Here is a 13,502-nt window from a genome sequence, read left to right on the forward strand (position 1 = left end):
AAAACTTATTAGCCATTCATCAAAAATTAAAATGCACTACTACATTGAATTCATACATTTTATGATGGATATTAAAAAAAATTACTTTTGTATAATCTGTTAACTTGCAAAACATAAAGGAATGATATTTGATTCCGATCACACATGAATGAGACTGGTAAATTTGAGGGGATAGGATAAGATCTCTAATATGATGAACAAGTATTTCGGCGAGATGGTCTCATATAGGGATTTGGATCGGTTTTAGAAGTAAAAATCATCTGATCCAATTCTTTCGGTTTGATCATATAATCATCCATTCGGTTTGGATTTTTTTTCAAATCCGATCCGATCCGATCCAATTTTTTTCGGATTGGATTGGATTGATGTTCGGTATTTTGAAAAGCCTAAAATTTATTTCATGATTATTGTGCAAATAATATCTTTTGTATATATTGGCTTTGTAAATATTTATTTTTTTAAATACAAAAGCATTAGTAAATTATAATATGGTTTTTTTTTTGGGCAATGAGATATGAAGCTCTACAAAGATAAAATTTTGTTGATGAGATGTGACTAGTTTTTTTCTTGGGTTTAGTTGGTGGGTTAATGGGTCTTGGGTTTAAAATTTTTTGAGCTATGATTGGGGAAAGACCCAAGTAGGTAGAGGAGAATTAATATATTGGATCGGTTTTCATCAACCCATCCAAAAACCGATCCAATCCAATTAAAATTTGCGATTTTTTTTTGGTTTTCGGTTTTTCGATTTTCGGTTTATTCGGTTATCGGTTTTCAGTTCGATCACCGCGGTTTAAATCGGTTTGGATCGGTTGATGAACACCCCTAGTCTCGTACAAAATGAGATTCCATTTGAGGAGGAGAGAATTAGGGTAACAGAGATTTTTTCTATTATTCTTGGTCTCTTCTCTCAAGAAAGACATAATCTGCTATGAGTGTTTACTATGGTATTTATAGTGTAGTTGTCTCTTTGCTTGTGCCGACTTTGAGGGGCAGTGGCGGACCCAGGAAAAAAAATTTATGTCCGCACAATCAGTGGCTTGAACCCGCTCATAATCTAGTTGCTTCCATGACAAGCTGCAGACAATAGTTTGACCAATTATTTTCCCCCTAAATCTTATCAATCCTTCAAAACAAATATGAGAATATACTCCAGTACATCCATACATCATCATTCTATTTTGGGATATGTTATTTTACCTAACATTTTTCTGCCTACCTTTGCCTACCACTCTCCAATACCGTTAGATCAAAATCTCAAGAAGAGAGAAAAATATAAATGTTAGTTAAGATTCTGATCTAACGGTGTTGGAGGGTGGAGGTAGGCAAAAAAATGGTAAGTAGAATAACCTATCCCTTCTATTTTATAGTGGTGAATAAAAAAGTTAACACTACCTGTACAGAAGTAAAACAAAATCACAGTGAAGGTCTCGTCTCTAGATATTAACTTATTTGAGAATGTCAGACCTACAATCAATCATCTCTTTTTATAAAAATAAAAAAGGAAACAAAGGATGAAGAGAACGTGGAAATGAGTACGTGACAAAGGAGGAAGAATAAGTTTTCTTTCTAATCAATGTGCGTTGTTGCGTTGTTTTAATCATCTTCGTACGTTGTTACGTTGCTAACTAATATAAGAATAAATATCCTTTTTAGTCCCTAAAAAAAATTTGGTCCTCACTTTAGTCCATTATAAAAAAATAATTAGTCACCTGATCCCTATGGACCCACTTTGGTCTTTTTGTGGGACTAGTGTAGGTCTTTTTTGAATTTGTGATGGACCACGATTTTAATTAAATTGATCTACTTTAAATTTTTTAAGGACCTCGAGACTAATTTTTTTTTGTAAAGGACTAAATTGAGAATCATGTTTTTTGTTAGGGACTTAAAAAATTATTTACTCCTAATATATATATTGAATCAAGAGACAAATAACAATCTACAAAAAAAAAAAAAAAAAAAAATTAAAATCAAAAAGTTTATGACCGCACTTGCGGGCATTTGCCCGCAAGTGGGTCCGCCAATGTTGAGGGGTGATGTCTATTCTATTGGTGGGTTAAGGTGAGTTGGTGTTTGAAGTCTGTCAGGATATGTCGCAGGTACTGATGCCTCTTAGGTTGCGTCTTTGAGTGTCTTTGCAGCGAGTAGGAGTTATAGAATCTCGCGAGTGCCTATTGGTTCTGAGCAATTGATCTCAGGGGGCGTTTGGTATAACAACCCTCATCAGTAAATTAAGAGAAAAGAAATTAATTAGGTGTCTAATTAAATTAAACACTTATTCAAGAAAATTATGTGAGATAAATTATTAGATTGAAATAATAATTAATAAGATGTTACAATCATACAAGTGTAATAGGATTCAAATATAATTATTTGATATGATTAAAAATATGAATGTCATTAAGGTGTAAGTTAGGGTTATTTTGGTGATTAGACAAAATAAGCCTAAATATGGATTAGAATGTATAATTAAATAGTTTAAAAAAAGAAATTAGTGGGTTCAAAGTATCTTTAATTTAATTAAATGGGGCTTAAATTAATTACAAAAAAAAAAAAAGTCAAACTTGGTTAATTACAAACCAATAAGATGGGTTTTGATTTTATAAAAGTCAAAGTAGTGTAAATAAATACACTTAGTGATATTGCTTAGTCATAAACGATTTTGTCTCTTCTTTGTTACATGGTTACGTAAGTTCTTTTCTTTCATTAGATGATTGATGAATGTTGTGGAAAATTGATAAGAAAGGACCAATAGAAATTAAGATAGGTTAAGAAAGTTAAAACCTTTAAAGACTTGTATAATAAGACAATTTTGGTTACCAACCTAAATTCCTAATAAGTGTTGTCTATTTTCTTTCAAGTTACGTTGCTGTTATTTTTTCTAATAAAGAGATGATGAAAGTTGTTGTAAAAGAAAAGTCAAAGCACTTTAGGGGAACCAATAGGAATTAAAAACAAAGTTAAAATGAAGGTTTAAAAATTGAAGAAGCTTGGTCATCAACATGTTAAATAGGCGGTTTCTCTTTCCTTCTTTAAAGAACACGCTCTGTACTCTCTCCCTCTCTTCTTCCTTGGTCGAAGACTTCAATGGAGAAAGGGCAAGTTTGAAGGTTAGGTTCTAGTCATCATTTCACCTCGTGGTCTTCATGAAACATGTAGATAACTATGTTGTGAAGTTATTTCCAGATTTATTTTTTTGTGGGAAGCATTAAATCTCTTCTTTCCTCCTTTGGGCAGCAGCGACCTGCATAGGAAAAGAAAGAAAAAAAGACACTATTTCATAGTTTAAAGCTTTGGGGAGTCTTCCTTGGTGATTGGAAAAGCTAATAGTTTAAAGCTTTGGGGAGTCTTCCCTGGTGATTGGAAAAGCTAGCCTAGGTAAATAATCTTCACTTGGTGTGTTAGATTTCAAGTTATAAAATTAATTGCTTGGATGGGGGGCTGTTATTAATAAGTTTAAACATGGAAATATTGATGAATTTTATGATTGATTATTGGTATTTAGTTGTTGGAAGTTTATATATGTTTGTTTTAGTTGAAAATAAAAATAGAGGAACCTTGTATATACAAAGAAATTTTCAGCCATAATGTGATTAAGTGGTGCCAACCATGTGTTTGCTAGATTGTCTAAAAGAAATATTGATTTCAAGTGATTGTTTGATGATTGCTTTAATTAAATTAAGAGTGAAATTATGAAGAAAGACTATAGAATCCTTTATAGGCCAATTCGGCCAAGTAAAATAAATTACATAAGACATATTTAGATCTTGTTTTTATGTGTGTGTGCGACTAAAAATATATATTAGAAGGTTACTTAGCATGAAACAAGTTGGTGTTAATGTAGTGAAGTTGATAGAAGTCTCAATTTGTCATATAGTTACTATTTGGCAATGGTAGTTTAAATAGGTACATGATGTGTTTGATTAATTTTGCATATGAACTCATGTTCAATGATTGGTTAAAGATTGATAGAATACAGAGTAAAGAGTAGAGGTGGTGAGAAAATCCTTGAAACTCTATAAGTTCCAATCGGCTATTTCATGGAAGTGAATGGAATTATGTTGTCATTAAGCTAAATGGTGTTGGAGGTTCCTTGAATATGACGTAAGTGATTGAAAGCTTGAAAGAAAATTATGGAATCATTAAATAGGTCAATCGGCCATATAGTGCAAGAGTGATGAAGAATGATTATTGATCATGTAGGTATGCTTAAAGAATGCTTGTTTTATAATATAAAAGTTGATAAATTGTGGGGAACTTACATGGGCACATTTAGGCTATACATGTATTTTGGCCATTGAATGGTGTTAATTAATATTATGAGTGTGTGATGTTCCTTTGCAATTGTTAGTAAAATGAAGCATTAATTAACTAAGATGAAATGGTAAATCCATGAGTATATGTATATGTAAATATTCGACCAATATGTATTACATGGCTAAGGAAATTGATGTTAGTTTTATGTCAAGTTAATGGAACTATAGTGTGTGAATGCTTTCACAAGAGATAAGCTAATTAAACTTGATGAAATTATATATGTATGATTTTGGTTAGTAAGAGAAATGAATTAGAATGAGCTTATATGAATTGTTTGTCTATGTTTTGTAGACCGTAAGAGTGTATGTAAGTCTTAATGAGATAAAAATATGTATGGGTATTGGTGGTTGAACTAACCGATTAAGGGTCTATTATGACTTGTGAATTAAGAGTAAGACCTTGTATGCCATGAATTGTAATAAATAAAGGAATGTTGGAATCACAAAGTTAATGAACGTTTGTAACCGAAAGAATATTGGTTACTTAAATAAATAATATAATAAACTGTCATTAACGGTACGTTAATTATGGTAACAGTGAAAAGCAAGAGGTGTGAATCCCAGAAATTCGAACCCTGTGAGACGGACTACACGTGGATAGCTAAGTTCATAGTCTTTGTGTAAAACAAGTTATAGAAACGGAAAGCATTCAGGTAAGCTTTCGGTTAGGAGTTTTCTCAGCCTTTTTGTTCCGCCATGATCAGTGGCGATTATGGTTTCCGTATGGATATAATTGTTGTTAATATTGATACTTTGCGTAGTTGCATTCATATAGTGCATGCATATGATATTATTTATGTTATGATAAGTTAATATGATAGGATCTTCAATGAAATAAAGCCTTGGAAGTGTAAGTTATGGTTTCTGAACAGAGGAAACAATTATGGATATGATCACGGTATACATAAGGTATAGCCGATAATACTTTAGTTCTCTAATCATTATGAGTATGCTATTGAATATGATACGACATTACAAATATAAGATGGAAGCCTTATTCATACATAAGACATGAACATACTTAAGATTAATAAGAAAGTACATTATAAGAATAAATGAGAATTATTAGAAAAGATATATGATACAGAAATTCTAATATGGATTATATGGTGTTATCTATGTCTTGGTACCTGATATTTTCTTGCAGGAAGTGGACTCTTGGGTGGAGACTGCTCCATAAACCCCAAGTTTATTGAGATTCATTCTCACCCCGCGTTATGGGGATATATTTCAGGTATCGCAGCAGTTGACGATCGTTCTCGGGGCAAGAGGCCCGTGGTTGATGAGTAGATCTGAGCATAGATGTTGCCTGCTTATTTTGGGAGTCTGTTGCATATATTGTGACACTGTGATGTATTATGTTTATGTAGGTTGATGTAGGATGTTGTAGTTATGGCACAGAGTCACCTTTTTGATATGATATATATAGAGTTATGGATCATGTATGTATACTACTGTATATGATATGGAATTGTTGTATATTGTGGGTTGTAAGAGCCCCAAGGCATTGCTGGTCCTTGTGTGTGCCACCCATTGGATTATTAGGTATATTTGTGGTATTAGCAAGCTTATGTAAATTTGGGGATTTAAGGAAAAACAAAGGAAACTCTGGCGAATTTTCTGTAGAATTGGCAGATTTTAGGTGAACTTCGGGAGAGCATATCTCCCTCCATAGAGGTCCGATAGGGACGTGCTATACGCCGTTTTGAAGCTTGAGATGTCCCCTACATTGTGTAAAAATATTAGAATTTTATAGGTTGTGCGCAGCCCTGTGGAAGTCAGTGAACACAACTTCCCTGCACTTGGGGGCTGTATTGGTCCAGTTTTGGGAATTTTATTCCTGCTTCATTTCTTGGTCAAATTAAGCGTATGATATATCAAATCGAAGATTGAGGTGTCTAGTTTGTAGAATAAAAATTTGAGAGCAATTGGATGAGTGAATTTTCTGCAGTAATTCGAGGAGTGAGAGAGGTTTTGAGCTGTTTTGGGGTTGGTTGGCTGTTTTGCTTATCCAACTTCAAACGGCGATATCCGGAACAAACGTGCTCCGATCATAGCGTGTGATAGCTTTTTAGAAAGGGAATTAAGTAAGAAAAAAATATAACCTGAGTGGAAGGTCTGAATTTTTGTGGTGCATTCGCAGTAATTTAATTAGTGAACCATGTTCGGGTAAGTAAAAACGTAAAAGTTAGTAATTGGCTAAGTGGGTTTCTGGGAACCCCTTAGTAACTTATGATAAGTAAAATAAGACATAGAAGTAGTTTAAATAAGTATTCCGCAAGAGTTTACAGTTACGGTCACAGCTTTTAATTATTACGCTTGTTATTGTTTTAAATCCTCGCGTAATAACGGGAAAAGTTTATTCGCATTTTTATAAATGAATTGTTGTGATTGTAACTGCGTTTAATATCATAATCAATGTTAACAATACCGGTGTACAACGGGCTGTTACATTTTATGGTATCAGAGCAGTTTACTAGGGAACTCTGATTAGGTATGACTATATGTTGTGTTGCTTAGCTATCTGTAAACCCTTTATGATTAATGTATATGTGATTCCTCAGTGTGGGTCTGATCAGCTCATTCTTTTGTGTTACATCTACAGTTATCATGAGGGGGATTCGTGATGGCTGTGGGACGCGAGGTACAGATCCTCCACCGCCTGATCCGGTTACTGCAGTTCTGAATGCTCTGCAGGCGGAGACGGCTGCTAATAGAACAATGACAGAGAACCTGATGAAGAATAATCAGGACATGCTGCATGCCTTCATGACTGAGATGAGGGCTGAGAGAGCTCAACATAGGAGGGATGATTCTCCTCCTCACACGACTACGGTGACTCCTACACCTACGCCATCTGTTACTCCCCAGCAGAGGGAGAGTGGAGCTAGTCATCACACTGGTGAGGCTAGTCAACCTACTATTTTTGTTGAGCCATCTATTATTGTTGAACAGTATGACGAGGGTGTTATTGAGGAAAGGAGACTTATTTCTTTTCGTAAACACAAGCCTCCTACTTTTCTGGGGTCTAAAGACCCAAAAGTGGTCACTACTTGGTTGCAGGGTATGGATAAAATTTTCCAAGTTATGAGATGTCGTGACCCTCAGAAGTTTCGGTACTCTGTTTATATGCTGGAGGGAGATGCCCATGAGTGGTGGTGCGACGTTTCTAGGCCTTTTGTAATACAGGGGCAAGAACTTACTTGGAACCTATTTGAGAATTTGTTTCACGAGCAATACTTTCCTAGGGATGCTAGGGAAGCCAAGCAGGGTGAATTTGATTGTCTGGTCCAAGGCTCTTTATCTATTGATGAATATGCTGCAAAGTTTAATGAACTAGTCAAGTTTGCTAATTATGGTGGGACTCTGCCTACCTCGGAATTCTTATCTGCTAAGTTTCAGAGGGGACTTAATGAGAAGATTGCAAAGCGTATGGCTAATACAGCTGTGAGGAATTTTGCTGATCTGATTACCCAGTGTAAACGGGTAGAGACTGTTTATAGTAGATATCTGAAATCTTCTACTTTTGGTGATGCTGAGGTCAAGAGGACCAACGGTACTGATGTTAAATTGAAAAATAATAAGGATAAAGGTTTACGAGTGAAGCAATCTGGTGATGAGTTCAAGAGAAATGGTAATAGTGACAGAAATGAATTCACATTCCCTAAATGTGACACTTGTGGGAAACACCATGGAGGTACTTGTTGGTTTACTACAAAGACGTGTTTCAAATGTGACAAATTAGGCCACTTTGCTCATGTTTGTCCAACCAGGATAGATCAGGTTGCAAGTGTACAAGAAATTGATGGGACTCAAGCAGGAGGTCAAACTTATATATTAGAGCCACTTACTGGGAGGAAAACCTCAAGATAGCTAAAGGTATGAAATTTTAGAAATGTTTTCTATAGAATACTCATCTAGTGTGATGAAAATTGATAGGTAATTACATGAAGTGTAGATACATGCATGAGAGTAAAACGAAATTGAGTGTCAAGATGATATGACTAGTGAAAAGACTAGGGTACCATTGAATGATGAAATTGTATTATCAGTGCAAGGATTGATGTACAATAAATTTGTGAAATTGTATTATCAGTGCAAGGACTGATGTACAATAAAGTTACGTATTGTATTATCAGTGCAAGGACTGAGGTACAATAAAGTTGTGTATTGCATTATCAGTGCAAGGACTAATATACGAAAAATTGTGAATTGTATCATCAGTGCAAGGACTGATGTACAATGAATTATGTATTGTATGATCAGTGCAAGGACTGATATACAGAAAATTGTGAATTGTATCATCAGTGCAAGGACTGATGTACAAAGAATTGTGTATTGTATGATCAGTGCAAGGACTGATGTTACAATGAATTGTGTATTGTATGATCAGTGCAAGGACTGATATACGAAAAATTGTGAATTGTATCATTAGTGTAAGGAATGATGTACAATAAAACTATAAATTGTGTTAATGATGCACTTAATTCTATATGATTGGACGATTGCATTTGGGAGTCTTATGTTATATTATCTAAAGTTACATTCCTAGGGGCTTATGCCTATAAGACATAGACCTTCGGGGATTCTCTTGGAAGTTTTCTCAGCACAGTTATGTATAGATATGTTATGTATGCGTACAAAATATTTTTGGTACTGAGAAATGTTATTGTACTGTTAGATATTAGGATTTGATATTTCGATAAGTAATCTATTGGTATCAGAATTTGAATTTTGTGACCGGATGATTAACCGGGAAGAGGAATAATTATTTAATGTCTGAGGTATAACTCTTAAATTTGATTCTTTGAGGTATCAGTAAGAGATTCAAGTAAGTATTAAGTTATGGTTGAGAAATTCTAGTGACTATAGTTAGATAAGCTTAGTCAGTAAACCAAGATGATGGGTATAGAGATGGAATAAGTGTAGATGAAACGAGACCAGTATTAGATTAAGCAGAAAGTTGACAAGCTATAAGTACATAAGAAATGCAAGTAATGGATTAAGTAAAAAAAAATGACCTAGCTAAGTAAGATTTGAGATGAATTCTTTGACGGTGCATAGTTTTAGAAACATAAGGTGTTCCGATTTTGAGGTCAAAATCTTTAAAAAGAAGGGGTGAATATAACAACCCTCATCAGTAAATTAAGAGAAAAGAAATTAATTAGGTGTCTAATTAAATTAAACACTTATTCAAGAAAATTATGTGAGATAAATTATTAGATTGAAATAATAATTAATAAGATGTTACAATCATACAAGTGTAATAGGATTCAAATATAATTATTTGATATGATTAAAAATATGAATGTCATTAAGGTGTAAGTTAGGGTTATTTTGGTGATTAGACAAAATAAGCCTAAATATGGATTAGAATGTATAATTAAATAGTTTAAAAAAAGAAATTAGTGGGTTCAAAGTATCTTTAATTTAATTAAATGGGGCTTAAATTAATTACAAAAAAAAAAAAGTCAAACTTGGTTAATTACAAACCAATAAGATGGGTTTTGATTTTATAAAAGTCAAAGTAGTGTAAATAAATACACTTAGTGATATTGCTTAGTCATAAACGATTTTGTCTCTTCTTTGTTACATGGTTACGTAAGTTCTTTTCTTTCATTAGATGATTGATGAATGTTGTGGAAAATTGATAAGAAAGGACCAATAGAAATTAAGATAGGTTAAGAAAGTTAAAACCTTTAAAGACTTGTATAATAAGACAATTTTGGTTACCAACCTAAATTCCTAATAAGTGTTGTCTATTTTCTTTCAAGTTACGTTGCTGTTATTTTTTCTAATAAAGAGATGATGAAAGTTGTTGTAAAAGAAAAGTCAAAGCACTTTAGGGGAACCAATAGGAATTAAAAACAAAGTTAAAATGAAGGTTTAAAAATTGAAGAAGCTTGGTCATCAACATGTTAAATAGGCGGTTTCTCTTTCCTTCTTTAAAGAACACGCTCTGTACTCTCTCCCTCTCTTCTTCCTTGGTCGAAGACTTCAATGGAGAAAGGGCAAGTTTGAAGGTTAGGTTCTAGTCATCATTTCACCTCGTGGTCTTCATGAAACATGTAGATAACTATGTTGTGAAGTTATTTCCAGATTTATTTTTTTGTGGGAAGCATTAAATCTCTTCTTTCCTCCTTTGGGCAGCAGCGACCTGCATAGGAAAAGAAAGAAAAAAAGACACTATTTCATAGTTTAAAGCTTTGGGGAGTCTTCCTTGGTGATTGGAAAAGCTAATAGTTTAAAGCTTTGGGGAGTCTTCCCTGGTGATTGGAAAAGCTAGCCTAGGTAAATAATCTTCACTTGGTGTGTTAGATTTCAAGTTATAAAATTAATTGCTTGGATGGGGGGCTGTTATTAATAAGTTTAAACATGGAAATATTGATGAATTTTATGATTGATTATTGGTATTTAGTTGTTGGAAGTTTATATATGTTTGTTTTAGTTGAAAATAAAAATAGAGGAACCTTGTATATACAAAGAAATTTTCAGCCATAATGTGATTAAGTGGTGCCAACCATGTGTTTGCTAGATTGTCTAAAAGAAATATTGATTTCAAGTGATTGTTTGATGATTGCTTTAATTAAATTAAGAGTGAAATTATGAAGAAAGACTATAGAATCCTTTATAGGCCAATTCGGCCAAGTAAAATAAATTACATAAGACATATTTAGATCTTGTTTTTATGTGTGTGTGCGACTAAAAATATATATTAGAAGGTTACTTAGCATGAAACAAGTTGGTGTTAATGTAGTGAAGTTGATAGAAGTCTCAATTTGTCATATAGTTACTATTTGGCAATGGTAGTTTAAATAGGTACATGATGTGTTTGATTAATTTTGCATATGAACTCATGTTCAATGATTGGTTAAAGATTGATAGAATACAGAGTAAAGAGTAGAGGTGGTGAGAAAATCCTTGAAACTCTATAAGTTCCAATCGGCTATTTCATGGAAGTGAATGGAATTATGTTGTCATTAAGCTAAATGGTGTTGGAGGTTCCTTGAATATGACGTAAGTGATTGAAAGCTTGAAAGAAAATTATGGAATCATTAAATAGGTCAATCGGCCATATAGTGCAAGAGTGATGAAGAATGATTATTGATCATGTAGGTATGCTTAAAGAATGCTTGTTTTATAATATAAAAGTTGATAAATTGTGGGGAACTTACATGGGCACATTTAGGCTATACATGTATTTTGGCCATTGAATGGTGTTAATTAATATTATGAGTGTGTGATGTTCCTTTGCAATTGTTAGTAAAATGAAGCATTAATTAACTAAGATGAAATGGTAAATCCATGAGTATATGTATATGTAAATATTCGACCAATATGTATTACATGGCTAAGGAAATTGATGTTAGTTTTATGTCAAGTTAATGGAACTATAGTGTGTGAATGCTTTCACAAGAGATAAGCTAATTAAACTTGATGAAATTATATATGTATGATTTTGGTTAGTAAGAGAAATGAATTAGAATGAGCTTATATGAATTGTTTGTCTATGTTTTGTAGACCGTAAGAGTGTATGTAAGTCTTAATGAGATAAAAATATGTATGGGTATTGGTGGTTGAACTAACCGATTAAGGGTCTATTATGACTTGTGAATTAAGAGTAAGACCTTGTATGCCATGAATTGTAATAAATAAAGGAATGTTGGAATCACAAAGTTAATGAACGTTTTTAACCGAAAGAATATTGGTTACTTAAATAAATAATATAATAAACTGTCATTAACGGTACGTTAATTATGGTAACAGTGAAAAGCAAGAGGTGTGAATCCCAGAAATTCGAACCCTGTGAGACGGACTACACGTGGATAGCTAAGTTCATAGTCTTTGTGTAAAACAAGTTATAGAAACGGAAAGCATTCAGGTAAGCTTTCGGTTAGGAGTTTTCTCAGCCTTTTTGTTCCGCCATGATCAGTGGCGATTATGGTTTCCGTATGGATATAATTGTTGTTAATATTGATACTTTGCGTAGTTGCATTCATATAGTGCATGCATATGATATTATTTATGTTATGATAAGTTAATATGATAGGATCTTCAATGAAATAAAGCCTTGGAAGTGTAAGTTATGGTTTCTGAACAGAGGAAACAATTATGGATATGATCACGGTATACATAAGGTATAGCCGATAATACTTTAGTTCTCTAATCATTATGAGTATGCTATTGAATATGATACGACATTACAAATATAAGATGGAAGCCTTATTCATACATAAGACATGAACATACTTAAGATTAATAAGAAAGTACATTATAAGAATAAATGAGAATTATTAGAAAAGATATATGATACAGAAATTCTAATATGGATTATATGGTGTTATCTATGTCTTGGTACCTGATATTTTCTTGCAGGAAGTGGACTCTTGGGTGGAGACTGCTCCATAAACCCCAAGTTTATTGAGATTCATTCTCACCCCGCGTTATGGGGATATATTTCAGGTATCGCAGCAGTTGACGATCGTTCTCGGGGCAAGAGGCCCGTGGTTGATGAGTAGATCTGAGCATAGATGTTGCCTGCTTATTTTGGGAGTCTGTTGCATATATTGTGACACTGTGATGTATTATGTTTATGTAGGTTGATGTAGGATGTTGTAGTTATGGCACAGAGTCACCTTTTTGATATGATATATATAGAGTTATGGATCATGTATGTATACTACTGTATATGATATGGAATTGTTGTATATTGTGGGTTGTAAGAGCCCCAAGGCATTGCTGGTCCTTGTGTGTGCCACCCATTGGATTATTAGGTATATTTGTGGTATTAGCAAGCTTATGTAAATTTGGGGATTTAAGGAAAAACAAAGGAAACTCTGGCGAATTTTCTGTAGAATTGGCAGATTTTAGGTGAACTTCGGGAGAGCATATCTCCCTCCATAGAGGTCCGATAGGGACGTGCTATACGCCGTTTTGAAGCTTGAGATGTCCCCTACATTGTGTAAAAATATTAGAATTTTATAGGTTGTGCGCAGCCCTGTGGAAGTCAGTGAACACAACTTCCCTGCACTTGGGGGCTGTATTGGTCCAGTTTTGGGAATTTTATTCCTGCTTCATTTCTTGGTCAAATTAAGCGTATGATATATCAAATCGAAGATTGAGGTGTCTAGTTTGTAGAATAAAAATTTGAGAGCAATTGGATGAGTGAATTTTCTGCAGTAATTCGAG

The 13,502-nt window shown here is 33.6% G+C and overlaps 1 protein-coding gene and 2 long non-coding RNA genes across 6 annotated transcripts; all 3 read left to right on the top strand.

Annotated features, from left to right (window-relative positions):
- Window positions 1-2,995: 2,995 nt before the first annotated feature.
- LOC133307022 (uncharacterized) lies at window positions 2,996-5,899 on the top strand. Of its 2 annotated transcripts, none has more exons than XR_009750997.1 (4): window positions 2,996-3,107; window positions 3,238-3,375; window positions 4,852-4,966; window positions 5,548-5,899. It is a non-coding gene; the product is annotated as an uncharacterized LOC133307022 (long non-coding RNA). The 2 variants fall into 2 exon arrangements; XR_009750998.1 differs by having other exon boundaries at window positions 3,010-3,107; window positions 3,235-3,375.
- A 1,024-nt stretch (window positions 5,900-6,923) lies between these two features.
- LOC133307008 (uncharacterized) lies at window positions 6,924-8,186 on the top strand. Its single transcript, XM_061507428.1, has one exon. The coding sequence runs from the start codon at window positions 6,924-6,926 to the stop codon at window positions 8,184-8,186; it is 1,263 nt and encodes a 420-aa protein (XP_061363412.1).
- Window positions 8,187-10,224: 2,038 nt separating this feature from the next.
- On the top strand, window positions 10,225-13,128 carry LOC133307021 (uncharacterized). 3 transcript variants are annotated; one of them, XR_009750996.1, is made up of 4 exons: window positions 10,225-10,336; window positions 10,467-10,604; window positions 12,081-12,195; window positions 12,690-13,128. It is a non-coding gene; the product is annotated as an uncharacterized LOC133307021 (long non-coding RNA). The 3 variants fall into 3 exon arrangements; XR_009750994.1 differs by having other exon boundaries at window positions 12,777-13,128; XR_009750995.1 differs by having other exon boundaries at window positions 10,239-10,336; window positions 10,464-10,604; window positions 12,777-13,128.
- The last annotated feature ends 374 nt before the right edge of the window (window positions 13,129-13,502 follow it).

This window comes from Gastrolobium bilobum, unplaced genomic scaffold, assembly GCF_033153095.1.
Source record: "Gastrolobium bilobum isolate Gb01-03AN ecotype WA unplaced genomic scaffold, APGP_CSIRO_Gbil_v1 utg7848, whole genome shotgun sequence".
In the NCBI taxonomy this organism is placed as follows: Eukaryota; Viridiplantae; Streptophyta; class Magnoliopsida; order Fabales; family Fabaceae; genus Gastrolobium; species Gastrolobium bilobum.